Source organism: Ammospiza nelsoni, chromosome 1, assembly GCF_027579445.1.
Source record: "Ammospiza nelsoni isolate bAmmNel1 chromosome 1, bAmmNel1.pri, whole genome shotgun sequence".
Taxonomy (NCBI): domain Eukaryota; kingdom Metazoa; phylum Chordata; class Aves; order Passeriformes; family Passerellidae; genus Ammospiza; species Ammospiza nelsoni.
This window is the reverse complement of record NC_080633.1, coordinates 112,227,347-112,255,301: the sequence shown is the minus strand read 5'-3', so window position 1 is coordinate 112,255,301 and position 27,955 is coordinate 112,227,347. Positions and strand designations below refer to the sequence as shown.

At 38.4% G+C, this 27,955-nt stretch overlaps 1 protein-coding gene across 2 annotated transcripts; it reads right to left on the bottom strand.

Annotated features, from left to right (window-relative positions):
* Positions 1–30: 30 nt before the first annotated feature.
* Positions 31–26,805, bottom strand: UBE2V2 (ubiquitin conjugating enzyme E2 V2). 2 transcript variants are annotated; one of them, XM_059471206.1, is made up of 4 exons: positions 26,732–26,805; positions 9,940–10,085; positions 6,480–6,605; positions 31–894 (listed from the first exon to the last, which is right to left on the bottom strand). In XM_059471206.1, exons 1-4 carry the CDS (start codon positions 26,745–26,747, stop codon positions 748–750), a joined length of 435 nt encoding a protein of 144 aa, XP_059327189.1. In that variant the 5' UTR covers positions 26,748–26,805; the 3' UTR covers positions 31–747. The 2 variants fall into 2 exon arrangements, with proteins under 2 accessions (XP_059327189.1, XP_059327183.1); XM_059471200.1 differs by lacking the exon at positions 26,732–26,805 and adding an exon at positions 12,593–12,635.
* Positions 26,806–27,955: the final 1,150 nt, after the last annotated feature.

The following is a 27,955-nucleotide window of genomic DNA, read 5'->3' as shown; positions in this document are numbered from 1 at the left end:
TGACTATTATAGAAATGGCACAGCCTCAGACACTTTCCACAGTTTATTTACATTTTAAGACTAACTTTAATCTCAATCACATATCCATACATTTCCTTTGTTTCACTAAAACTTAAATGCATGGTTTATTAGAACAAAGACTGTAAACAAATATTTGCCATGTCCAATACATGTAACACAGGAGCTGCTTAACAGAAATTAATCCCCCCATTTTATAAATACAGGTATCAAAACAATCCTGAACATACTTTGTGACACTACTAGTAGTCGGCACCCACACCCTTGCAAAATTAAACAAGATGAGCAACGGTATTCACTGTACCTGCTACCTTAAAACAAATTTAACTGCAGCTCTTTTACTAAGCAAGATGGATAAAGCATGCCATTTATATTTTGCCTTCTCCAGAAATCATATTCAGTAACATATATTATTCCACAGCAATCTGACACTTTCTGTCATGCTTTCATCTTGTAAAACCTGAATTCCAATTATAGGCTATTTCAGGCTTATGCTTAAATGACAGTGCCTCAGTAAGAGAAAAAAAATAATTGTGCTGCCTTTTTCTCCCATAGTGCCTGAAAACATATTGGGCATACATATATTATATATATTCTTACAAATGTCCAGGTCATGTATACCAGCTGAAATTCTTTAATGTGTGGGTGTTTGCATTGTGAGATTTAATCAAGACATTACATGAGTAGAAGGTTGTTGTTTTAAGACAGAAGTTTGAGAATCAGCTAAAATTAATTATTGTAAGTTTGTCCCTCTGGAGGTTGTGGAAGCTTCATATTTTCTTTGGACATCATTAGACGTCTTAGCTCTTGAAGTACAACTTTAATGCTATATGAATTTTGCCATTTTGCTAACACTGGTATGCTCCGTGCATCCACCTGGAAAAAGAAGAGAGAAATCTAATTTATAACTGAACACCAAATATCTACATAAATAACTGTTATCGACAGTTGCTCTAAGAAATGGTCTGAGCATTCCTTGACACCTTCTCTGTGGCATAAAGTCCCTGTGTTCCTAAAATATTTTAAGGAAAACAATCATATACTTACACACAGATACAGATTCTGCAATAAAATCCATGCAGGTGGACCCTTCCATCTGTGCTGCTACTTATATTAGTGTGAAGGAACAAAGGATGGTAAGAGGACATCAGCAAACTGTTCACTGCAAAACTGAAACTGCTATCTCACAAAATTTATAGTTTTTTTTCAAATTATCCCCAAAAAGAAACAAATTATCACCTTCACTATGCTAATATATGCACCTTTCTAAAGGAACATTTCGCTTATTATTTCTTTGCTACAAGTACTGTTGGTGATTTCTTTCACACAGATATTACACGCTGCTTCTGATACATCTAGAGGCACTACATGTATTAAGAAATGTCTTGAAACACTGAAATAATTGATTTGTAATGCTTGGACATTTCTCAGTTCTTTGCATCCTTCTCACAGTAAGTCATCTTACGGAGTCGTGAAGATTACTGTACATCACTTACCAAGTGGAATATGAACTGAAAGGAAAGGACATGGGACTTCTCCTATGCGTTTATAAAACCTGTGGGACAATTTACACAATTATATTATAACAGGGAGGTTTCCACAGGAAAGTCAGCAATTGAAAGTCATCCTGGGAATTGTTCTGGCAGCAGGTTAATTCCCAACCCCTGCATGGAGGAACTTAAGAGCACAGAGGGGCCTACAGCTGTGCAACTGCAAAGCAGGCCCTGGGGCAGGAATAGGGCTATTGCATGCAACTGGATTCCTTTGGTAGAGTTGCAGCCCATATGGCTACAAGAGTGCTGGAAACCACTGGTTTATGATTTAGGTAGCATAAAACATCAAGAAGTTTCTTATCCCATTTTAATTAGGGCAAGCTGAAAGAAAAAAAAAAACTTGGAATCAGAAATGTTAACACAGATGTTTTATTTCTAGATTATTTGAACTGAGGCTATTTTCAGAACACCAGATGAGACTAAACCTTTTTGTAGGAGGAAACTGAGGCCAAGGTTTAACAATGTGCTGGCTTGGGCAGCAATACTATCCCAAGAAACTTATGTTCCCTCTCTTGTTCCTTTAACAGTGCTACTGCCTATCAGCTCAGTTAAACCATGTACAGGGAAATATTTTGTGATCTGAACTGACAGAACCCACCTAGTTTAAAGCACCACCTTGGAAAGAAGTCCCTAGGTAGGATCCTTGACTTTATTTACAGCTCAGCACTTAAAAGCATTTCTTTTCACACAATGTTCTGCTCAGAGCTGGGAACCCCTTAAAGTCAGCAGAGTTGCCAACAACAACTTGTATCATCAAGCTACAGTAAGAATAGCAGTCAGATGATTTAATAATTATTGCAAACATTTGATAAAAAAGAAAAATACCATAAAAACAAAAAGCTAAACTATGGAGCAACATCATGCCGGTTTAAAATACATGAGTGTATGAGCCAATACAGAAAAAAGTTTGAAAGTTAGCACTGGTGAAATCATCACTGTAATTCCTGTACTATTGCTACTTTTTTAAAGGGGTATTTGGGTTAACGTGGTAGATAGGATGCAAAATGGCTGGAAAGGAAGTTGCCCTGGGACTACAGAAATTAACATCTAACTTCAGTCTGGAAATTCTGCTTTCACACCATCCTCTTGCCCTTGCTTCTCCTCAATTCTGCCTTTGTCGGTTCCCTCAGGTCTGGACGTCTGCCTCATTACAGCACACAGCAGCCAGTCACCACTGCTGTTCAAATAATGCAGTTCTACAAAGACTGGAACATGAGAGCTGATCACTTACGAGTAAGCTCCTCCTGGTTTTCTTTTTTTCCTGGGAATTTGCAACAAAAAAACTCACAGACTGCAAACTCTGCTTTAACATTGCTGTGAATGTTTTCTGACTAAAGACTACTGCAACATGACATTTTAATTGCTTGTTTATCTCCAGTCTCTTTTCTGCAAGTCACCAACTTCTTTCATAACATCTTGCAGCAGTAAAGATTTTGGCTCAGGTTCTGTTTTCTGTCTTGCAGAACTGATTTCCAAGTTAGTGCATAATAAACTCACTTTATGAAGAACAATGATAAGACATTTAAAGACATTTAAGAGAGTGACACAAACTATGTTCAAATCACACAAAAGCATAAGGTAATATTCAAATGCACATCCTGGAACACAGGGAGACATTTCAAGGTCACATAAAAGCTAATAAAGCTGCAAACTGCAATCTGAAGACTATTTAGACTATTTTATTGGGGGGGTACGCCACTGTAGAACCCTGAATAATAAGAGAAGCAATCTATGAAATGCATTATTTTTTTAAACAGTTGAAAATAAAAATAATTTTACACAATTATACAAAGTATTTAGTGTTTACAATGTTCCAAGTAACTTCAACAAGAAGCAGCAAATGTCTACAGCAAACATAGTTAAAGCAGTAACTGGGCAGCTTACAGATTTATAGCTGAGAGTCCTAAGTGATTTAAAAGTAAACAAGTACTTCCAGCTGTAAATGGTATCCTAATGAACAGAAGTGATTGCAAATCCTGCAAGGTACACTGCTGAGGAGCACTATCACAGATGCAAAAATCAGACAACCTCAAAAGAAAATGGGAAAACAAACAGCACATTAGAATGCAACCTGTGTTATCAATATGAGATAAGTAATTAAGTCTCCAAGAGAAAAGACCCTGTAGCATTAGCAATAATAATCTACAGTTTTACAACAATGATGCCATTAGCACATAAAAGTATTTTGTGCAGCTCTACACAAGTACTTAGACTTGTTTTTCTGACCTTAGTAACCTAATTCTGTACGCAAATACAGCAGATCCATAGGTAAGTTAAAAAGAAAAAAGCTACAAACTTTTTTCTTAACTTGCACATAAGAAAAGAAAAACAATTTAACGGGGTGCCTCAGAGCACCTTAGTCTTTTGAGATAAAATATTCCTGAACTAGTTCTCTCCTCTCCTGCAGTAAATTTATCAAACAGTGATTCCTGAAGATATGCTGCTGGCAGAAAAGTTACTTACAAACTCCTCTCTCACAGACTAATCAAACAAAAAGTCAATAAAGTTGTACCTGCCAGTATTGATAAATTCATTACACACATGCCCTTTTCATGCAAAGAGTAGAGGAATTTCTGAGTAAAGGGATTTTTAATCAAGAAAGCAGAGAACCATTGCCCACAGAGCAGTATGAGAATAGCTTGCTCAGATCCCTAGTAACTACATTTATCCATCTTTCCCCTGTACCACTCACACTCTAACTCAAGAGAAATTATCACCCTCTAAAACCCCCAGTGTGGGCCCTACTTTTCCACAGATGTTAACTGGCACACAAGCCTACCAAGCTAAGACAAAAAAATTTCAGCTGCTGTTTGTCTCAGGCTTCTTTTCAGCAAGTCACAACTTCTTCCTGACATCTACAAACAATGTGACCAAATGCTGGCCACATGTCAAAACCCAGGGTGCCTGCAGAAGCACGGATAGTAGAGGAATCTGCAGATGAAACCCTGCCATTAATTCAAAGAATTCAAACCACTTATGATCTATTAAATGAAAGATGACCAGAAATGGGAGAACACCTTGGAAGAAACATGAAGGAGCTATGAGGAAGCAGCTATACCAACTGCTCCAGGATGCTGAACATGCCCCACTCTTTGTTTCACGGTTCCTCTAATGACCACAAAGACAAAATAAGATAAAATGCGAGACGCTGGGACAAAGGGGTCATTAAAAATTATATAATAAATGTGTTTTAAATTCACTACTTATGAAAATTGCTTTCATTAAAAATACTACTTATTCCCATTTAAACCCATCAGGAAAAAAAAGAAGTTATGCATTTGCATAGGAAATCCTTCATAATATGTACAAGTTTATCTTCTGGGGCAAAAAATTAATGATGGTTTGATGTAAGATTATTAACTTACTAAAATCAATTTTTCCTGTAGCAGTGAGTCAATTTGAACAGTGCTTTTAAAACAACGACACAGATTTCCTGTCACACTAGTCACCCTGTTCCTCAGCAAGCTGAGTGAATGTAGACTTTTCCAAACAGAAGCTCAAACTTAGTGGCTTCAGTAAACAAGAGCCTTCAGGCTCTGCTAGTCTAAGGTCCTGCTTCTGAAAACCAACACCTATAGCTTGAGGTATGCAGAGATTAAGCCATGACAGCATATTTCTTCACTGAATCAGAACAATACACGTTCCTATGGTACTAGGAAGAGGTATGAAAATCATCTTCCAAACATACCATAAGCAGCTTTTGCTTCTCACAACTTCTCAATAAACACACACCCTTAGTCAACAAGCCACACTTGTGATTAAGGGCATGAGCTAATTTGCAGATAGCAATTTTAACAGGATATTCAGGTAGAGTAAGATTGTTAGCTACATAAAAGTATTTTCAGAGTAATTTTAGACTATTTCTGAAGCATCAGTGAAATAGCTTTGGATGACCAACCAGAACGCCACTCTACAACCTACAACAGCTCAAAATATCCCCTGAGAACCTCTTCCCCTGCTACAGTCATTGAGACACTTGACCTTCACAGTTCAGTACTGTTAATTACAGAAATGCAAGTCCATCTTTCTTGTAAATCTCACGAATTATTTAAAATCCAAATATGCTAATGCACCTTTAGGTATTGCCTTAACCCAACTACTCTGCATTCACTAAAGACAAATGTACCCACAAATGGTGATTGTGTTTGTGATTGTGCTTCCTGCTGACAGATGCACGCACCACTGCAAATGCAAGGCAGCTCACAGCTCCTCTCTGAGCAAAGGGGCACCCCAGTTGCTCACAGTATTTAAGAACCTGGTGAGTAACAAGCTTGCCTGAGCTGCTGCCACAGCTCCTCTGTGAACTCATCCCACCCTAACTGCAGGATCAGTGAAAGCAACTTACTGCAAATTGACCTTTAAAATGCAAGTGATTATCAGCTATATCAAAAGGTCTTAAGACCGAAGCTCAGAATCTCACCTTGGATTTGAATAAACCCAGTATAAAGGAAACAAGAGTATAAATACAACAGTTCATTACATCCAGAGTGAGTCTCATCAGGAACAACCTCAATTTTTAATTAGTGGAAACATCAGACAGAATCTGTAATATTCCTGCTACAATACGAAACTAATCCCCTTTTATAAGAGTATTATGAGGGAAATACCTACACAGAGCTTAAACACTTGTTGTTTTCCTGTTCAAAACTAAAACCTCCATATTCATTTAAAATAAACAACTGTCTTAATATTATAAATAATGCTCATCTCATTGGTAAGCCATAAAAAAACCACAAAGATTTGAAGAAATAGGCCACCAAATTTCAATTTAAATCTGTATTTACACTATAAAAAATAAAATAAATTAAATAGAAAGCTCTGTGCAACATGCATATTCCTCACCTGATTGTCACAGAAATATTTTTAGTGTAAATTAACAACATGATTGATCTTACCATTTCAACTTACCATTCCATTGGAATTATTTATTCCATTCATATTAATTTTAGTAACAAATCTAACTGTAGGAGGTGCTTCTGGGTATTTAGGTCCACACTCTACTTTCAGACTGTATATTCTGTTTTCATAGTTTGTCTAGAAAGCAAAAAAACAGACTAATGCATTTTACTGAAAGCTAAATATTAAGAATTTTTTAAAAACAGAACAAAGGCAAGAGGAATAACAATTATGAAATATGAAATAAATATAAATTTGTTCAAATTGTATACCAACTGAAGGTCTTGGATTACTGACTGATTTCCACTGTTTTGGCAATATTGATTACTTCATGGTTATGCATAAATTACACTGCTTTTTGACTACACCATACACAAGTTTTAATACAATTCTGTTTTTTATTCACATTTGCTCTCATCCTTTCTATCCACCTGCATCCTCAAAACAACACAGTACAGGACTAAGAGAAATCAATTAGCTTTAGGAAAATTACCACCTTCCCCCATAATGAAATATGTAATACTATAAAAAAAATTGAAATGGAGGAAGACAGAAATGTCAATAATTTAACAGTTAAGATATAAGCAAAACCAAAATAAAAATATAACCTACAAAAGAAACATATCCTGGAAGTAGTTAGCACTACAGAAAATATCTGAAATTTCTGCAGCTGAGAATCACTTGGTTTACTGGAGGATTTATGAGCTTGGACAGTAAAGCGACTGCTAGTTTGCAGATGTCATTCCAAAGTGACCATGGAACAGCTAATTCTAAGTGCAAGTATACTTATATTTGGTTCTATTTTTTTTTATCTTGTCAAGTAGGCCATACCAAAGACTAATGCTTTGCTGGTCACTGATGCACGTGCCTCTGTGTTCCAAAATGAAGATTAACTCCATTTCTACACCTGCTTTTGCACTGGCACAACAGAAAGAGCCAACATGAACAAAAAAGCAGCAACACGCCTCTCAGCTTTCCAGAAGTAGCATCTTTAACCTGTTCTGCATCAGTCAGCTATCACTCACTCTCCAAGCAGAAGCATCAACCACACAGCCAAGCATCAAACAACAGGCTAGTCTGTGGTTAATTAAAATGCAGAGTGAAAACAGGACTACTGAAGCACCCTAACCACGTACCATAATTTTTGAGCATGCACAGAGACTGAACAGCAAGCAGGTCACAAAGAAACAGCAAAAAACTAAAGGTTTTCCATTACTCTTTCCCATTACCGTGAGTGTAATTAGGCACTGGACAAGGTTGCCCAGGGAGGCTGTGGATGCTTCAACCCTGGCAGTGTTCAAGGCCAGATGAGATGAGCTCTTGAGCAACCTGGTCTAGCGGGAGGTGTCCCTGCCCATGGCACAGGATGTTGAACATCTTAAGGATGAGCTTAAGGATCTTTAGGGTCCCTTCTAACCCTTACTATTCTGATTCTATGATTAAAAGCTGAAGGCCAGATAGAAGTCATCTTATCCTGCTACAGGTAACATTGCTGCTGCCACAGCCAGAAAACACAGTAACTAAAATTCTCATTATTCATTCAGCCAGAACAATTTTCTTCCCCAGAGAGGGATGCTGTCAGTTACAGTGAAAATAGGCCAAAATGTATATAATTCTGCTCACAACTCTGGAAAAACCCAAGAACAGCACTCATTCTCATTCCCTTATCCAGGTGGCTTCTCAATTTTGCTCAATTTATCAAGTCATTGTTTTACTGCAAGCCAGGGATCCCTGGCCAGCTTCCCAAAAAAACTAAAATTCCATTTTCTGTAAGTCAGAAAAATGTTTCCATTAATTCAAAACAAATCTTAACCTCCTCTCTTGCTGTTGGGTCACCTTTCAAATGAAGCAATAAAAAAACTGATAAGCAATTTATTTTTTTTTTACAACTGTAGTGAAGCCTCATGTGAGAAGAACTTCATGGACAGTATTAGCAACTTTCTCCATGTTTTGCCTAACTGTACCATCTACTTAACTCAGCCAATTCCCAAAAACACTCATCTTCTACAGGCCCTGAATGTAGATATGCAGTTCTTCTCAAGGTGCTGTAACTGGTTTGCGAGCTGGTGGCTTTCACTTTCTGCAGTCACTACATATTGCAAGTCATTCTATCTGCAAGGCTGTGTGTCCCTGAAATGGCACAAGATATATTTTTTGCATACACTCTTATCATAAAGAAAATAAACTCACAAAACTACAAATTGACCAAGACTAAAAATGTATCCCAAGCTGGGCTAAGTACTTTCATTATTTTTTAAAAATACACGGGATCTTCTATAGTAGTATTATAAATATAGTATTATAGACATCATAATCTCTTTTCAAAGATGTGTAGTAGTCTACCTTAGGTTGAACAAGAAAGCAGTCACAGGCAGTGCTGGAGGGTTTTTGGAGAGCCAGGGAGACCCCATGACAGCTAGATCAAAATTTTCAAGTTTTTATCCCAACACATTAGACTACAAACTTTCTTCAAAATGGACTCCAACACAGATTCCACAGAAGCTAATATCCAAAGCACACAGTCATTGCGATTATATATTAAATCTGCCCTCTCCCAGCTGCATCCAATTCTTAGGAGCTCAGCAAGGTCATTCAGGTGTTCAAAGCAGCCTACTGCAAGTGGCAAAGGACTTCCAAAAGAAATCTGAATTACACTGAATCTATCTCTGGAACTCTGCTACTTTGGAAGACATTATTTTCACTGAGGCAGAGCTCTGACCTCTGTCTTGGACAGCTCGTTCCATAAACCCTGCAGCCCCAAGGACACATAAGACAGGTCTCACTCTAGCAGTGAAAGGCACGTGCTAACTGAGGGCTACTTAGATATACTCATTGAAAGGTCTCAGTTACACACTGATCTTTTGCATCATATTATAACCTAGGAGAAAGCGTGCAGTAAGTCAAGTAAAGTCCACTCATATCTAATATGGTTGATACACACAAGAGGTGATTACTTCTCCTGCATTGTGTCAGTCTAAATGACATTCTACAGACCTTCAAAGGTCAGAAGGATTAGAGGTAATTAGAAGCTGCTAGTCTTTAGGTATGATTCAAGTGAAATTCCAACACTGTTATACTGAAAGACGCAATAAAACTTGTAGAAGTTGAAAATGCATTGCCAGTTTACTACAAAATTGGAATTATCAGGCACATGTGACAAAATAGGGAAAGACAGTTACCTGTTTATTGTACTATCAGTGTACACTTATGTTCAGTAACAGTGGAAATACAGAATTAATATATTCATAACTAAGTAAAATATGTCTCAGATCACAACTGGCATTTACAGACAGCTGCAGAAACAGGGAGGCTAGCCTGAAACACTTACATGCCAGAAAATGAAAAATTATACACTATTTCTACAAATTTATACACTGAATTTTAACTATTCCTTTACACTGTAGAATAGCAACATTTTTTTATTTTGTATTGCCTAAAACCTAACAAAAATTATTTATTTCATCACACTTACCCTTGGTGGCCCAATAATCATTCCTGTCCATCTGGTGAGTGTCATATCTTCATCATCTTCAAGGCCCCAGCTTACTGTACCATCACCCACTCCCTTCTGCCCTTCTTCAAGTTCTTCCAACAAGCGAAAATTACGAGGTACTTTAACTAGAGAGAATGGAACAACGTAATTAATACTGCTCACATTAAGGAAAAGGTAACAACTTCCTCGCTTTTATATGTTACACACTGGCAACTGCTCAATGTATTTTCCAAGTCAAGCAAATATTGCCTGCACAAATTTATTTAGCACTCTAATTGCTTTGAAGCAACTAACTGCTTCACTGGAGGTTAATTGCTACCAAGTAATATCAATACAAGTCATGAAACAGAAAATAGGAGAGCTCTCTTTAGCCTAAAATGGCTTAGTTCAGATTATCTTTCCCAAGCACAGCCTATTTCAAAATCAATTGATTGTCAGTCAAGTTCTAATCAACCAGAATCCACATTAAATCAATACAGCAAATTTACTCCAAAACAAAATTAAAGAATGTAACATTTAACACAGATTATCCTAATAAATGTCAACTGAAGACTGAAATATTTTCACTTGATTACACTCATTTTTAAAAAAAACTCAACAAAAGACTAATATCTGAAAGCAAATTGAAAATCAAGTCTTTTTTAATCTAGTGATTAATACTGCCACTTGCCAGAGGAGAAAAAAAATAAGCACAGAAGCACTGATTAAATTGTTAAAGAGAGATAAAGACATATTCACAACAGAATACAGAGATTAACTGCCTTTACAGAGCACCAACTAATAGTCACTAACCAAACTATAATTACAGGATTTTTATTATTATTAATGAAAAAATGCAGATATTGATAGATATTAAACAACACGATGCTCAATTGCTTTACAGCATCAGCTAAAATGGTACTTCAGCACTGAGGGAAGAAAGGTAATTAACACTTGTGCATGCAATCATGGAATGCTTTTATTTTCAAATAAAATATGCACAATGATGTAGTAACAATAGTATAATACCATAAAACTTCCACTTAGCTACAGCTGCTTATAATTACTTATTTTTTCTTATATCTTCTTACAACTATAGTATTATCCATTATTTTCACTAGAGATCCTTTCCAGTACTGTAAGAATCCAGGTGCTCCATAAAACTAAAAATTAAGACTGGGTACACACAATGTTATTATCAAGCTTGAAAAAGATGAAGGTTAAAGAAAACTGTTTTGCACATCAGTTATTCAGGTTTGCATATCACTGTGATTTCAGGTTTTACATTACCCTAGTCTGTTCTCCAAGCAGTCTCTATGTAAGAAATCAAGAGTTTTAATGTATTATGTTATTATTTAGTGGGATAATTGATGCAGATATATAGAACAGTATAGATACACATAGCTTTTAGCAACTCTTCAAATAGCTTATCTGGTAGAACCATAACTTCTCTTAAACAGTGTTTGAAACTTTTTTTTAGTAACACAGACTAGGGAGGCACTTCCAAAAACTGCACAAATTATTGTGTCCAAGTTCTCCAAATTCCCAGGGAAAAGCATTATGAGTACAGTATCAGGACAGTGGAAGGAAATTAAGTCATTCATGTACGGCCTCACCTTCCGTCCTGCCTTGGTGCTGCCACTCATCTGAGCCCTTACTGAGCTCCTTCAGCTTGCTAACTGAGCAGAAAATGACACATTTTGGTCTTCTCACAGCTTAACAAGCCAGCCCAGCCAGCACATGTGCTGAGAGCACCAGCAGAGTACATCAAGAAGCAGATCACATCTCAATTTTTTGACATAGAGCCTTTTAAAAACCTTCACTGAATGCCTTTTCCCATCCTCTGGTCCCACTCTGATTTGTGACAAACATTAAGTGTGTACATTTATGTATCTAATTCTGACTAGAGATGAGAACTGACAATCACACCTCAACCACAAAGTTTTTACTCCACATTCATACATGTTCTGAGGTGAGTCTGCCAAACCAAATGATAAAGTTCTACTTTGCATCACATGACTGAATAGATTCTGATTGGTAGGTGCAGTCTCAAATTAAAAAAACCCACAACAACCTCCACCTACAAACCCATGTACCTTAGCATTCACACATTACTTTAGGCTTCCCCAGCAGCTTAAATCCACCTTTTCTCAGAACCTCTGCTCTGACTGCAGAACTTCTGAGTCACAGTTTAGCTCTTTAAAAAGAACATAAAAGACGGTACCAAAGAGGATTTAAGCTGATTTCTGATTATGTGCCATCACCTTTCAGCACAGCCTGGATGACCCAGCTGCTCACTGTCCCGATGTTGCACGCCTTCTCCCAGAATTCTGTTGCTCTTGCACTAACCAGGCTCCTCTATTAGCCAAATTGTCACACTAATTTAGCAAAAAAAGCTGTTTTTCCTTCAAGCAAAAATCAAATCCAACCAGTTAATCAAGTGAATTGACTCAGGAAAAAAGAACAACAAATGCCAGAGCTGACTGCTGTGGCTCTCAGTGCCTTCCTTTGCAACACCAAGGCTGTGAGGATAAAGGAGCTTTTTCTGACAAAAAGCCACTGCACTGACTCAGCTATATCATAAAACTGTACCCAACACATTAAACTGGAGGAGATGACACTCAAAAACAACAACCCCTTATGATGAACTGACCTGTGTTCATCACATTTTTTTCCATCATATTATCTGTGCTCACTGATTCCCATAACTGCCCAAGGGAAGCAGTGAAGGACTTGGGAAACCTCCAGAACATCTCCAGAAAATAATTTAGATCTGCTCTGAAAAGAGACAAAAGCATCTGAGAGCAAGAGCCAGACTCCCCACACTAACATTCTTATCACTGCTAGAACTAAGTAGCAAAACACTGTTCTGAAGTTAAAAATAAGAATAAAAACACCTTGTGTTAAAAAAAAAATACACAGTAATCCCAACTAAAAACCCAACACACGTGCACACAAAATCCTGTCAATAACAACAAAATTCTCCCCCCCAAAACCCACTAAACTGCTTCTATGTCCCTGGCATATATGACTAATGTTTTATCATCAATACTTCAAACTTCATTAAAGCAATTACTGAATGTTTTCATAGAAAACGTTTATTGCTAGATTTCTGACAAGTGACACAGAATAATGTAAAAATGAACGCAGTGGATTTAAAACAAATAAACAAACAAACAACCTAACAAAAAACAACCCCTTACTATTATTTATAACTACAGACTTAGAAACTTCCTGCAAAATTAACTGGAATTAAATACTGTCTTGAGCATCCACCCCTGTCCTTGTGCATGCTATTGCACTCTACATGCTTGCTTTGATCATGCTATAACCTTTACACAAAACAAATTTACCTAGCTTGAAGAGTGGAACACACACATAAGATTGTGGTCTCTTCCCAGTAAAAAACAAGAACTTCTGTCTAGAAATCCAGTCAAGGATGATCTGGATTTTCCAGACATTAAGTTTCCTCCTAGTATAAACAGAAAGTAAAAAAATTTCTCTTCTCACTATTTCAGGTATTTCAGAAAGCAGTCTTATCTTTAATCCAGACAATGCAATTCATCAAATATTTACTAAAAACTTTGAAATATTCCTGACTGAATTTGAGTAAGAATCGTTATTTCATTTACAGAATTTGGACAATGAAACATTCTTCTCTTTTCACGTGCAGCTCATTAGCAGTATGAAATTACAGAAAGCAGCACCATTCTTCAGCTGACTACCAGACCTCAGGTGTTCTCCCCAGTGCCACCTGCTCATGGGACCACTAAGCAGCTTCAGGCAGGCACAGACAGGTTGGTTTTACTCTCTGTAACAGGCATTCCTCAGCTAAAGCCTCACACTTCCAAGTGAAGGGGATTAAAGCTGTCAATTTGAACACTGGCAGAACTACAGGCATGGTAAATTCCCCTCAGCAGGCTGTGATTTACAGCTCAATACAACACTGCACCCAGCACAGCTCTTTGCAATGATGGACTAAGGCTCTGCATGGGCAAACATAGATGGTTTCATCCAGATTAAGAAAACAAAAAGCAAAACTTCTCTTTACTTTATCTGCAAAGATCACTTCATTGTGGATTTTTCTGACAAACAGCCTTCTGACACCCCTGCCCAAAATCTGTCACAGGAACTGCCAAACAACTTCTACCAAACTCTCACAAACAGTTGAACTAAATACATTTCACATAAACAAAACATCACTCATGCTTACATATACTAACATCACTCATGCTTACATATACTAATAGTTTTTAATTTAAAAATTGAATCATGAAACTGGACTACACAAATCCATGAAATTATCAGTAAATTTAATACCCTGGAATTAGAAGAGAATGAAAGAAGACTCAGTAAACAAAGCCCCAAATTTAAGCATGAGGGTCTACTTTCATATATCGGAAGCTACTTCAGGCATTACATTCTAAATCACCAAGTTAATAGAAATAAAAAACACACTACCACAAAGGATGAGTGAAGAAAAAAGTTATAGCTATGCTTTGATCCAGAATCTGCATAACCTGAAAAAAAATCAGGAAAGAAAATAAAAAGGAATCTTCAGTGTCCATTAGTAGTACCAACAACTTTCACTAGAGTAACAAATGAGAATTGCCTAGATGAACCTGTTCTTGCTAAACAGAGTTCCCCAGTGGGTAACGTCAGATCACTCAGTGATACAGTGATTTAATCAGCAGCATCAAGACAGAACACACAATTGCACTTATGTGCACTTAAGTCAGATTTGACAGACCTCACTGGATACATTAAATCACATTTTTAAACAGTTCACATGGACACACTCCTGCAAAGAGTTGGCAGTCCAAGCTCCTCACACATCAAATGATTCTTTGCTGTGTAACAGGCAAGAGTGGGATAACCTACACTCTGCTCTTGTCCCTGCAGGTTACAAAGCAAACCATAACCCAAACTTTTAATAGATTAGCTCAGAGTCTAAAGTGTGAAGTTTTCTGTTAGACCTAAAACTATGGTTTTTAGAGTAATTGTCCATAACCAACATTCCACACCAACATTCAGCTTCTCTTAAAATCTCCCTCAGCTCTTGACTTGAATCACTCCTGAAAGTTACCTCAGTACCAGGACCATTTCACCATAGTTAAACCAGCACACCCCATACTACCAAGACTCCAAAAGACAGCTCTACAAACAAATCCTAACGTGCACACAAGAACAAGTTATATCAAAAAATCCTACATTAACACAATCAGATACTGTCAGGGATGCTATTCTTCCTGATTGAGATAGCTGTGTCAAGGAGTCTGTAGTATGAAAAATTTTGAATACCAAGACTCCAAAAGACAGCTCTACAAACAAATCCTAACGTGCACACAAGAACAAGTTATATCAAAAAATCCTACATTAACACAATCAGATACTGTCAGGGATGCTATTCTTCCTGATTGAGATAGCTGTGTCAAGGAGTCTGTAGTATGAAAAATTTTGAATTTTTGAGTTGGCTCTTGCCCACTGACTTCCAGCAAAACAGAAACTGAAAAGTATGTTCAGCTTGGTAACAAAGAGAAAAACCTCTCAAACCCCATTTATCAGCTTCAGGCTCACAGCAAAGTAAGCATTTCCTAAGGACATGGAAAGGGGGGAAGGACGTCAGTCTTGCAAATTTCAAGCCATAAAACAACTTCTCCTGGGGCAGGGAGAGGAAGAAAAAAAATACAAAGAGAAACACAGAGAAAACAACTTGTTCCTTTCAGTCTCTGAGCAATTCATCTTGCTCTGGACAAAATGAAGTAAAAACCTGAAATGCTGTACTAACAATAACAGTCCACATACCCACAAAAAGGACATGAAACAACCAAAGCCTTAAACAGGCCCTGAAATGCCAATACATTAAAAACAACAAAAGAAACAAAGAAAAATTAAGGAGAGAGAGGAAAGAGGGTCAGGGCATATGAAATACTAACATACTCTATTCTGGCTGCAGAAGATATTCCTCTGAAATAAGCTTTTTTTTTTTGTAAAACTTGATGTGTATTCTTGTTTGCCAGTTGCCCTGCTCACACCACTTCTGAAAACACACACAAGAAAAGCCTTACTATCACAAACCTACTATCAGGAACTATTGCCTGGTGTACCCTAATGACATTGCAGTTATCTGAGGTTGATCACAATAACCAAGCTCCAAAACCCTGAAATATTTCAGTTAGTACAACAATAAAGCTGGACACGACAGTTTTATCTACAATAGAACTCCTTTGCTGGCATTAGTAGTGGAATGCAGCAATTCAATAATGGACTTTGTTATTCTTGCTGCTCTTGTTTTAAAATCAAGTATGTTACTACATACATAGTAAAAATCACTGTTTCCAATAACCAAGACATGATTCTTATTCAAGGTAAACTGATGTTTCCAAATGCTTTCCAGGAAAGTTTCAATGTATTTCAGTAAAATTCAAATTCATAATTCTTTACGTCAGTCATATTCATAAAGTTGCATTTACTCTACACTACTTTTCTCTATTTTCCTCCATCAAGTATGTCCCAAAGCAATAAAACTCGAGCAACAGAATATTCTTCATTAACAGTTTGAGTTTAAATTGAAAAAGTCCTATACTATGTTAACTGAAATGGTGAAACCAAGGTATTTAGCAGCAATAGGTGGCCCCTGCACATTGATCAGGATGAGGAATAAGGTACTAATCAAGTCTGAACCTCACAGAGCTGTAAGCAACATGAATTTAGGTTAGTCTTAATGAATTTGCAGATCTAACTATGCTTACCTGTGGAAATTTTCTAGGAATAGAAGTCAAGAAGAAAATCAGATGAAAATTCATTTCCACATAGAAATTATTAATCCCAAAAGAAATAAACAAGACAACTAACTTGAAGAATTAATAAGAGATAAGTAGAAGGTAAGACTCCACAGCTCAAGTAAGCAGATGTACATCAATGGCCACTACAGAGCAAATAGAACACAAGGCCATTGGTTCACTGTGCTCAATGCTCACTGTAACTCAGAGCCAGTTTTGCTACAATTCTGAACAGGTATGAAGTGGTAAGAACTAAATGGGTTATTGTACTTCTTTGCAGGACTAAACCTATATATATATATGGATATATTTATATCAAACACTATGCAGGAGCCCTGTAACTGATAAACCTCTTTCCCTTTTACAATATTTGACATTAAGTATGTTTAAGTATGTTGAAAGCACATAGGTTGGAAGACTACAAAGAAGAGGTGCAATTCCAGGAACCACACTGAAGCTAAGCTATGCATTTCATCAGGTTTTGGGTTTTGTTTTTTTCATGTAAAGAAATGTCAGTTGCTGAAAAACATTTCCCAGCATGAGGCAACAAAGAGCCACAGCAGTGTGAAAGCTATAACCCTTTATCTTAAAACCTAATTTTTGGTTAAAGCTAAGTAAAGTCATATTTGTTTTCAGAATTATATTGGTGAAAATTTCTATTTATTTCACCTAAGTGAAATCCTACATTTGATAGTATCTTAATAGGCAAAATCCTAACTTAAGCTAGGCTTCATGAAAATAACTTTCATAGGAATTTACTTTTTATTTCAGTCCAGCCACAGCCATAAACATGCTAAATATGGCTTATATTAAGAAGGCAGCTAATGAGAAGCAGTTAATAGAGCAGAAGTCTCAGTCATTTACTGCAACTCAGCATTCAGATTTTGCTGGAGGGGAAAAGGGCTGGACAGGTATAGAGGTTATTTCTTTAAGGCAGGGCACTAATGCTAGTTTAAAAAACAAACAAACAACAAAACAATAAAGATAACATAGGTTTATAGAAGCAGGTTTTTTTCACCTGGCTTTCCATTTCATATGCATACTCATAACGTTAAGACACTACCCACTAGTGATAATAATTGAAAATGATAAATTCTACACAGAATGACATTTTCAGGGCTAGCTTTAGTTTCACTGGGGTGGTACCCATTAGTAGCTGGATTGGCAGACACATACCCGATTTACAAGCATGTTAAAATGGTTTAAACCACAAATCTTGATGCTGGAGTAAGAGATCTCAGCAGATCAAAACACAAAATTGATGTTGCAAAAGCAATCAATTTATTCAATGTTTCAGTTGCTGATGGTTTCACATTAAGAATGACGAGACCTTAAACTTGAGTTCTCCAGCAGAGTGCACATTCCAAATACAGAACTTCTTCGGGAAACATTTGTACAGTTTAAGGTTTTATTAATTATGTTTTAAAGTGTGAGAAATTACTAGCAAAACAAATAGGTACCTTACCAAGGCATCACATAAGCTTCCCCTTCCTTTATCTTGCCTCCTGAGTAACCAGAAGGAAGTGAGTTAACTCCTTCCAATAACTTTGATTTTTACCAATTCTGTTCCATAACGCACTGAATTATTTACTGAAGGCAGCCCTATGGACACAACTCTTTCTATGATGGTCAGTATCCTCCCAGGAAAACACATCATATCTGTTAAATTTTTATTCACTTCTAATCATGCTCATGGCCTCTCCCCTCTTTCTCTGCTCCCCACTGCCACCCCTTTCCCCTTATGCACCTTTTCCAGAGGAGCAGCAGATGGAGGTGCAGCTGCCATTAACTACCTGATTCATCAGAGCTGCTCCCACCTCTGACCAGCAGCCCTGGAGGAACCAATCTCTTAAAAATTCCATCAAGTTTTTTCCACTCTCCACATCTCTCCTTACCAAGGCTCATGCACCACTGAAAACCTCCATTCCACAGCTCCTGCAGCCCAATTTCCAAATGCCCTCTCCACTGCCCTGATTTGTTATGGAACAATATCCTACACATCCTAAAGCTGCACAAGGCACAACAGTAAATAAGAGCAAGAGTCATCACATGCACATCAGCGAGAAGAAGCACAGAGCAGTCAAGGTTGGATATGAGCACACACAGAATACAGCCCAGACCCAAGAGCAACTCCGGCTGAACTCAGCTTTGTCAGCAAGGATGCAACAACACCACTCTGTCTTGACACTTTGATGCAAACACCATCATCCTGAGTACTGCTGCTGGCAGGGAATGACTAATGGTGCTCATAAAAATTACACTAATGAAGAAGCTTGCTTCACTACAGATACAAATGCTGTTAAGACTACATAACAGAGAAGGCATAAGCGAGATCTTGGCAAAAACAAAGAGGGGGAAAAAAAGGAAAAAACCTCTAACCTTCAAAAAGTCCCATAATTTTTTAAAGTAATTAAAATACCTCATCCAAACAAACTTTTTTGAAAAGCTACCACAACAACAGAAAACTATAGCATAAATCCCACTAAACTGGACTGCAGTCCCAAAAGAAAATTGGTGTAAATTGCTTAGAAGTAGTTTTACAAATCTGCTCCAATATTAGCGGCATTTCTTTATCAGTCTACATTATATCTAAGTGCATTTTTTTTTTAATAAACAATACACTGCATGACCAGTGATGCCTCACACTTTTAGAAAAACCATACAGGTACTAAACAGTTAAGTCACTAAATAACTCATCAATTGACATCCATGAAGGGTGGAAATGCACAAAGCTGACTACAGGTTTAAAACTTAACTCTTTATAGGCAACCACTGAATGAAACACATGAGATACTAAAATTCAACCATCTTCCCATATGTTTTAGTGTATGAAATTAGAAAAGTGACACATTGTGATGTTTAGCAAATTGAGAATTACTGTTTCAATTTCGTACAAAACATGTAAGGCAGGAAGCCAGCAAACAGGAGTTAGAAAAGATAGCTGTCACTTCAAAAACCACCAGCAATATTAACTGTGATTTAATAGTCTAAGGAATCAAGATTTTACCAGGCAAAGAAATCTTTCCAATTTCTACCTTGAGAAGTTATAAACTAACCCCCAAACTTGTTTAGTAATTACCCCATTATTAAAAGCACAAAGCTAAATAACAGCAGAAAAAAAATTAATGGAAGTTAAAATGGCTCATTTTTGAAACTTGCATTTTAAACCTGACTTTGTATTAGCAGAGAGAAAAAAAATATTTTAAACAGATACTTATTAAGTTACCTTTTAAATTACAATGACATAGAAACTTATTTTTCCCAGATAAAGGGACAGGAGGAGCAGGAGACTACAGGAACTCAGCAGAGGCCAATATTTCATCATGAAACAGCTTTCCCAGCATCTGCTTTAAAAGTTAAGAATACAATGTGTGACCCAGATAACATGAGGAGCATCAAGGATTTAGTCTAGCAAAGCTGTAAAGCTGTCTTAAACGGGTTACAAGTCATTGATTAGCAAACAGTTGTTCTAACATGTGCATGAAGGTCCTTTCCACCATGACTCAGCACCTGTCCACAGTACAAAACATAAAGATTCTTATCAATGTAAAGAAAAAAATGTTATTCTTTCAGTTCTACACATAAGCATATGCTTATGGATATAATCAGCACATGCGCCAACCACCACACATTTAGTAAAAAGAACTGCCATTAAATTATTTTCCTACATTATTTTTGAGAGTCATACTTCAGCCTGCTATTTTCTATATGCTGTGGTATTCAAAAGTTCAAATTATTTAATATTTACATGATCACACATTCCATTTCAGTGAGAAGAAAGAAAACATGGAATGCCTTCTCTGGAAAAGTTCTAAGTTATATGAATAAAACTTGACATTTTACTGCAAATATACTGAATAAAGGACACTCCTTTTATATGTATTGGGCAAAATGTTTTGATTTACTCAAGCAAATTGCAAACACACTTAACTATCCAGTTTATGAACAGTCACAAACACAATGGAGGGAGGTGATTTTTTTCTTTATGCTATTAAACACATTTAATGCAAGAATTTTAAAAAGAGCATACTGAATCTATAATTTGTCTGTTTTTAAAATCTAGTTGAAGTATTTCATCCTTCTGAAATAAAGATTGTAGAGCTCTGAAGTTCTAAGTGTTGAAGATTCCATTCCTTCCAAAATGCTAACTAGGAAATGCTTTAGAGTCACACACTTAAATCATCACATATTTTTGAAAAGGCTGTAAACCAGAAGCTCATGTTATTCAGAATCAGTCTGACAGCTTCACAAGTCATAAGTTTCTGCACTGATTCAATTCAAAATATTGTTTGAATTATATGTCATTAGTGTATTCCAAATGACAAATACAAAGAAAAACATTCTTTGGGCAGGACAGCATATAGTAAAACCCTTCTAAATACTTAAATCAAGGATACTTTGAACACTTCCCCCACAGCACTTTCTTGTCTTCCCATGGTCTGTACTGAGGTTCCCACAGGATAACTGAGACAACAAGGCAACAAAACCTAACAGGAGTAGCTGAAGCTGATTAGTACTTTACATTAAGTTTCAGTCAAGATGAAATAAGAGCTACAGTGCAGATAAAATAGTGGATATACTAAAATAGCAGATAATACTGAAATATAACAGATAGAAGAGATAATAGTAGATAAAAAGAGTAGGGACAGAGAGAGGAAAGGTCTGTTAACAAAAAGAGGCTGAACAGTTTCACAGCATGCATTTAACACTGCCTCTGGAAAATCTTCCATAAGGCAAAACACAAACACTAACAAATACATATGTAATTCAATTCCACCAACTCCTCATAAGACTTGGAAATCTAATTCTTACATGAGAAGCCTTCTCGTGCATGCTTAGGTTTATAGTACGGACCATTCGCCTCCAACTGCTGAAAGGCACATCCTCCTGAAACTCTGTGTTGTACCTTTATCCAGGCTAAAATTTTCCAGGATTGTACAGAATAGTTTAGATAATGGGCTTCAATACTATGTCTGACAACATCCGTGAATTTCCAACAAGCTCCTAAACAAATAGAAGATTACAAAGTAGGCCACTTTTTTATTGCAGAGGTAAGTTGCTTTGCTGGGAGAACACTTACACAGCTATTGTGGCAGAAAGACATAAGTAGGTTTGTATTTAAAGACAGAGTTATAAAATACCAGGAACAAAGGCAGGAAAATGATATAGGCAAAAATCTGAGAAGAAACAGAGTATCTTGCCTATATATGCCCCAAAGTTGGAAAGAACTGATGGTCTATATATAGTTTTAAAGTAATTTGCAATCTAAACTTTTCTCAACCCAGCTGAAATTATGTGTGGTTTGTCAAGATGTTTTTAAGCAGGCAGAACAATCACAATTGCAATTCCTTGTGCATAGGACAGGATGGAAAAAATGCTCCACACAGAGTACTTGCTGCCTCATGGAACACAGTATTTTACTTCTTTTGTTTTGTTTGATTACTTGCAGCTTTAAGGAGTCTGTGCTTACAGAGCTAACACTGTAAACTCACAGAACAAACTTTTAGGACTCTAAAATTCTAAAAAGCTCTTAAACTTCTTGGACCAGTTCTGAATAAATGAACAATATGGTGGAGACATAAAAGAGAAAATGGGAGGGAGTAATACATCCTTTAAGGTAAAACACAGTGGATAAAAAACACATCTGTTTCCTTGAGAAGGAAAAAAAAGAGGAAGGAAGTGAACATTGAACGGGTCAGAGGGAAAGAGAGGCCTACCTGCAGAGTTTTCTACACATGAAGTTTAAACTATATCACATCTCCTACATGGAAAAAGTGGTCTTTAAATCGTTGCTTCTACATCCCACTTATGAATACATCCCCTTATTACTCCTCTGAATGGCTTTTAATATCTAGATGTCCCACACTCAGGGTATAAATCTTTACCCTACTAAGCACAGAAGAGACAAGACATCAGCTTAATTTGGAATGAAGAAGAAAAGAGTTTCAAGGCATTTAAGAGAAAGCATTGCAAAATATCTCACATTATAGAATATCTTGCAATTGTGGGTTTTAAGAGCGGAAGAAAAAAATCCAAACTTCCAAAGCAAAATAAACCAAAACCACCACCACCACCACCAAAAGCCCCAGCCATTAGGCATGGCACACTCAGTCCTTGCTCCACAGCTCAGGGAGTCCAGAATGCACTCAAGACCACTTCCAGCCCTTCATTTTTATCCCAGCTTCCTTACTGTAGTCATAGACACTTAGAACTGCTTCCACAACCACCAAGTGTTTGCAAATAGAAGTAGAAAATAAAGTTATGAAAATAAGTCACGGATGTTTATCGTGCCATTTCTACTCACAGAATCAATCATCTATAAAATCAAAGGGAAGGACATTTTTGCATGGGCAAATTAGGTTACACAATGAAGCTGTTTCATCCTTATAGAGTAGAATGACTGGAAATTAAAAGTATGGATTTTACAGAAAAATATTTCACAGGGATCTAGCCACGTATCTTTCAAACACACTTTCAAAAAAGGTTGCTCAAGACTACATGCTAGAAATAAATCAGGAATCTCGTATAATGTATTTTGACTGTAGATCAGTCAATTTTTCTTCCCTGAGCACCCAGTTTCAGCAAACCAAGGGGAATTTTCATTAACTCAGCCCTATCCACCCTCCCCCAAGCTACTGAAGCTCTCAGCTGAAGAGGAAGGAGACAAAAGCATTAGCAGCACATAGTTACAGCACCATATTTGACACTGCTGCCTTAATTCTCCTATTTTCCCACATAAACTCTAACCACTTAGTGACACCATCAGTGCCTTTAGGGAACATTCACATTACATATATGTACGTATGTATGTATGTATAACCCTATATATAAGGTATATAATATGACATATCATAGGCAATATAATATTAAGTGAGACCCAAATTATCAAAATGCAGAAATTAACTCCTCAATTAACTCCTTGCAACGATGTTTTTATATGCTTCTTTTTCTCGAGATAGACATGAGATGTTTAAATGGTATGCCTTGGTGAAATATTTCTTTTAACTTGAAACTGTGTTTATTTACATCTTCTACTATGTATTTTCAAACACATTAACAGAATGAATCTCCAGCTAAGCAATATGAAACTGGATGATTATATATTACATATAGCTGCTCTCTTCTCTAGAAAACTGACTTGTTTAACCCCAGACCTCCAGCTGTACCCACACAAATAACCCAGATCAAGCTTCATACAGAAGGAGTTGCAATATCAGATCAAACTGCAGCTTACAGACATCCATTTCTAGCACATGCAGTATCTACAAGCAAAATTTACTCATTACAGGTGATTTTAGAAAGCAAGTAAGATACTTATTAAACAGCAATGTAGCACTGATATATACAATTACTTGGCACACATTACAGAACAGCTATTTTCAAACTAAATTCTCTGCTGTTAAATGCACATAATTTGTTACATTATTGCTCACAGAATTAGCAAGCCCAGGAAAAGAATTGCTGGGATAAAAGACAGTTGACCTTAGTAGAAGTTTTGGTGTTGACTTCCTTGTTATAATTTCATTCCTTGACTTCATGCAGTCAATTTTTTTTTCTGAAATAAATAATGATGAAGTTGAACTTCATAGCAAGAGCAGACTAAAGTAACAAAGCTAGGTAGATTTAAATCTTAAGTCTATAACAAAGTTAAGTCTATAGCAAATCATTGCCTGTCCTCCTCCACAAATGATTATAACACAACTTCCTGGCAAGAGCAGTTCTGGGTGAAGTCTGAATTTTTACATACTATGTGGAAAGTATAAAACAAACCCCCCACCACCCCATGTGTGTGTGCCAATAAAAAGTCTCAGTATTTTCTCCACAAGAATATGTTGTTTTAGAAGCTCTGACTAATTTTCCCAGCAGTTTTGTTGATGATTCAGCCTGCTTGCTGCATTTTACTACAACAAATTAGTTTAATTTAATTTCTTCAACAAGATGTACATGCAGTACTGGCCCTTTACATTGTTTGGAGCAGTCACACGTATTAGGAGTTTCCTACGCCTCCTCCTTTTTATGGACTTTAAGTGTGGCTGTATTTCTGAGGCAAAACCAACCCCCACTAATTAACTGCATATAAGAGATTTTAAAACAACTCTTGTAAGACTGCAAAGAACACTTACAGCAGTGAAACCATCCAAGTTCAGTCAAAAACCATTTATTCTTATAGGGTTGAAGTAGAAAGAAAATAGCCTTTCTCACTACAAAGATTTTTTTGTAGCTGATACTCTGCACTATCCAGGTAGAATGCCAAATGCCAGTGCTCAATACACGACCTAAACCTGTGTATTACAGGCAATCTCCAGTGTCAGCCTAGACACAAACTGAAGTCTTGCAGTGTTGCTCTGTAATAAAACCCTTTTAAATTTAGACAACAGGAAAAAAAGTAAAAAAGAATCCTAACACAACAAAATGCAGTAATTCCCAGATGAGCAAATACTTGGGTTTCTCTATATCCATTCTAGCTCAGTTTATCATAGGCAATAGCTATCTTTTTGGACTGCTCTTCCACATAAGGTGCAAAAGCTACTTCAAAAGCTACTTTATCAAATTCCACTCTGAAAATCCCACATCCCCAAATGTATTACCAACTGGAGATGACTCCCCTTCCTCAAAAAAAAAAAAAAACAAAAAAACCCAAAAAAAACCAAATAAAACCAAATAAAACAAATAAAACCTGCCCAAGCACTTCTCACAAGATCAACAGCAAGGTACCAAGACCAGTTTAAATATACAGATATTTCTTATCTTTTGTCATAGTCCCAATTCCCCAAAGATCCACTGGATTGGCAGCAGAAATAAATTAGTGGCCAACATTTACCCTAGACTAGCTGCTGAAGTCAACTCATTCCCCTGTCCTGAGGTCTATATTAATCCCACTTATAAAGTCTCAGGGATGAGAGAAGAGGAAATAAGCCTCTGAAGACTTCAGGTTTTAGCATTGGGGGAAAGGTCTTATTGTATTTGAAGCTTCTCATGAAATGAAACTGAGACATTCAAATCGTGCTTCTACATTTAGCACTTGAAGCAGTATTCTTGTCCCTTTCTTTGTCACCACTTTCCAACACGTTCAGGCACACCATTGCTCCACACACGGTGTGCTGGTTACTGAGAGGGCTTTTGGGATGACGGGCAGCTCTTTGCCCTTAAATTTCACTATGAGAGACCCTTTGGCTTCAATGGATGCCACAGGGAAGAGAGCTCCACTCCTTCCCACTATGCTACAGTCACCACCAAAGTGAAGTGCCTTTGTCCCAAAACACAACACGGGCCTAAGCCCTTCTCTCCCGAATAAAGACGGGACACAGACAACCCTTTTATTTTAGATGCCGCTATACCACGTCTTCTGTGTTCACCCAGCAGTACACTGGGACAAATCTTCAGCACAAATCCTTCTTTCCTGCACCATTTTCAGCAGGCTAACAGCATCTCCTCCCCTCCCCACGGACACCAGCATCTCTCCATCCATCGCTGGCCCTTGGCAGGTCAGTTCTCCCCTCCCCCGGCACTCGGAGCCCGGTCTCCCATCAGGCACCCCAGGCCGGGCTCTCACAAGGATGTCGCTGCCCCACGGACGGAAGGGATGGGGCCCAGGGCAGAAGTGAATTACGAGGAATTTCTTCTCACTGGACATTGGAAGGGGCTGCCCAGGGAGGCGGTGGAGTCACCGTCCCTGGAGGTGCTTCAGGAAGGACTGGACGTGGCACTCGGCGCTGTGCTCTAATTGACAAGGCGGTGCTCGGCCATAGGTTGGACTCGCTGACCTCAGGGGTCTCTTCCAACCGAACTGAACCTGGCATTCTGTGATAACCTGTCCCGGCGCCCCTGCAGCTTCCCTTTCCCCCCTGTCAGCAGACAATTCCTCCCCACTCGGCTCTCTCCCATCGGGGAGAGCTCGCCCCCCTCCATCCCGGCGAAAGGAGACCCGCCGCAGGCCCTTGTGGGGGCGCCTCCCCGGCCGGAGCCCAGCGCGCCGCTCTCCCGGGCCCAGCGAGCCCCCCCTCACAGACCTGTGGATCCGGCCATCTTGTCCGAGCCCCCCCCACACCGCTCCGGGCCCGCACGCCACGCGCGTCACTTCCCCTCGGAGCGGCTCCGTCACTTCCCGCCGGGAAGGACTGGGCGCATCCCGGGAGCGCGCGGGGCGGGCGGGGCCAGCGCACGGTGCCGGCATCAAGGCGCGCCCCCGTCCCGGGAGCCGGCCAGGCTCTGCCCCGCGGCAGCGAGCTTCCCGGGCGTGCTCCCTCTCTCTGCATCCTTCCCCTTCCCGCCAGCCCCCGTCCGTGCGCGTCTCTCGCCAGGCACCCGCTACGTCTGATCCCATGGGGGCTATTACACCTGGGAAGCAAATTCCCGTGGCTGCGTCCCTGCCCTGCCAACCCCACTCAGCCCGCACCCCAACCTCCAGTAATAGGGAAGGCAGCACACAGCGGTGAAGCTTCACTTCATTTTTCTGGTTTTTCAGCTCGACTTCAAACAAGACATTTAGATTCAGAGGTCTCTTTGGAGGAAATTTATTTTTTTTTTAAGTGCCAAAGGCAGGAAAGGAAAGAATATAGATAAAAATTTAAAAGCCACAGAAATGCCAGAAGAACCATATCAAATAGGTGCTAATTAGAAATAGCTCTCAGAATGGTCTGGCAGGTTCAAAGGCTGAAATACTTGACATTCAGTAGCATGAAAAGTGTGGAAAATTAATCCCACAAATGTCTAGCCACGATGGCAAATGTTTCTTCACCTGCAGAAATCAGTTACAAAACTCAGGTTCCGGGCCCTTTCCCCGAGAGCCAAAGCTGAAGGCAGCTGCTGCGGTAGCACCTTGCACATCCTCCCTGGGAACCGCCACCTGCACCGTGCTGGGGACCCACTGGAGGTGGGAGAAGGCAGCTCCCCTTTGCAGAGTGCAGCAGGCTCAGGAACAGTCCAAAAGGGCCATGCTGGCATTCATGTGGGCACGAGGGGAATGCACACCAAAGCAACCTGCAGGTGAACACACCTGAAAGGAGACACATCCAGGGTGAAAGGGGACACGTGTGTGCCAGGGTCACTGCAGTGGGGGATTCCCAGGAGGACCTGCAGCCCTAGCAAAGGCTGCTGCTAGCAGCAGTCTCTAACAAAAAAGCCTGTCACACACACCTCGCTAACCAGTGACAGCACCCACATGCTGTCCTTGACATCCTGTTTTAAAACTAATGCTCAGTTTTTTGCTTTACAGCTTATAAAGAGAGAGCAAA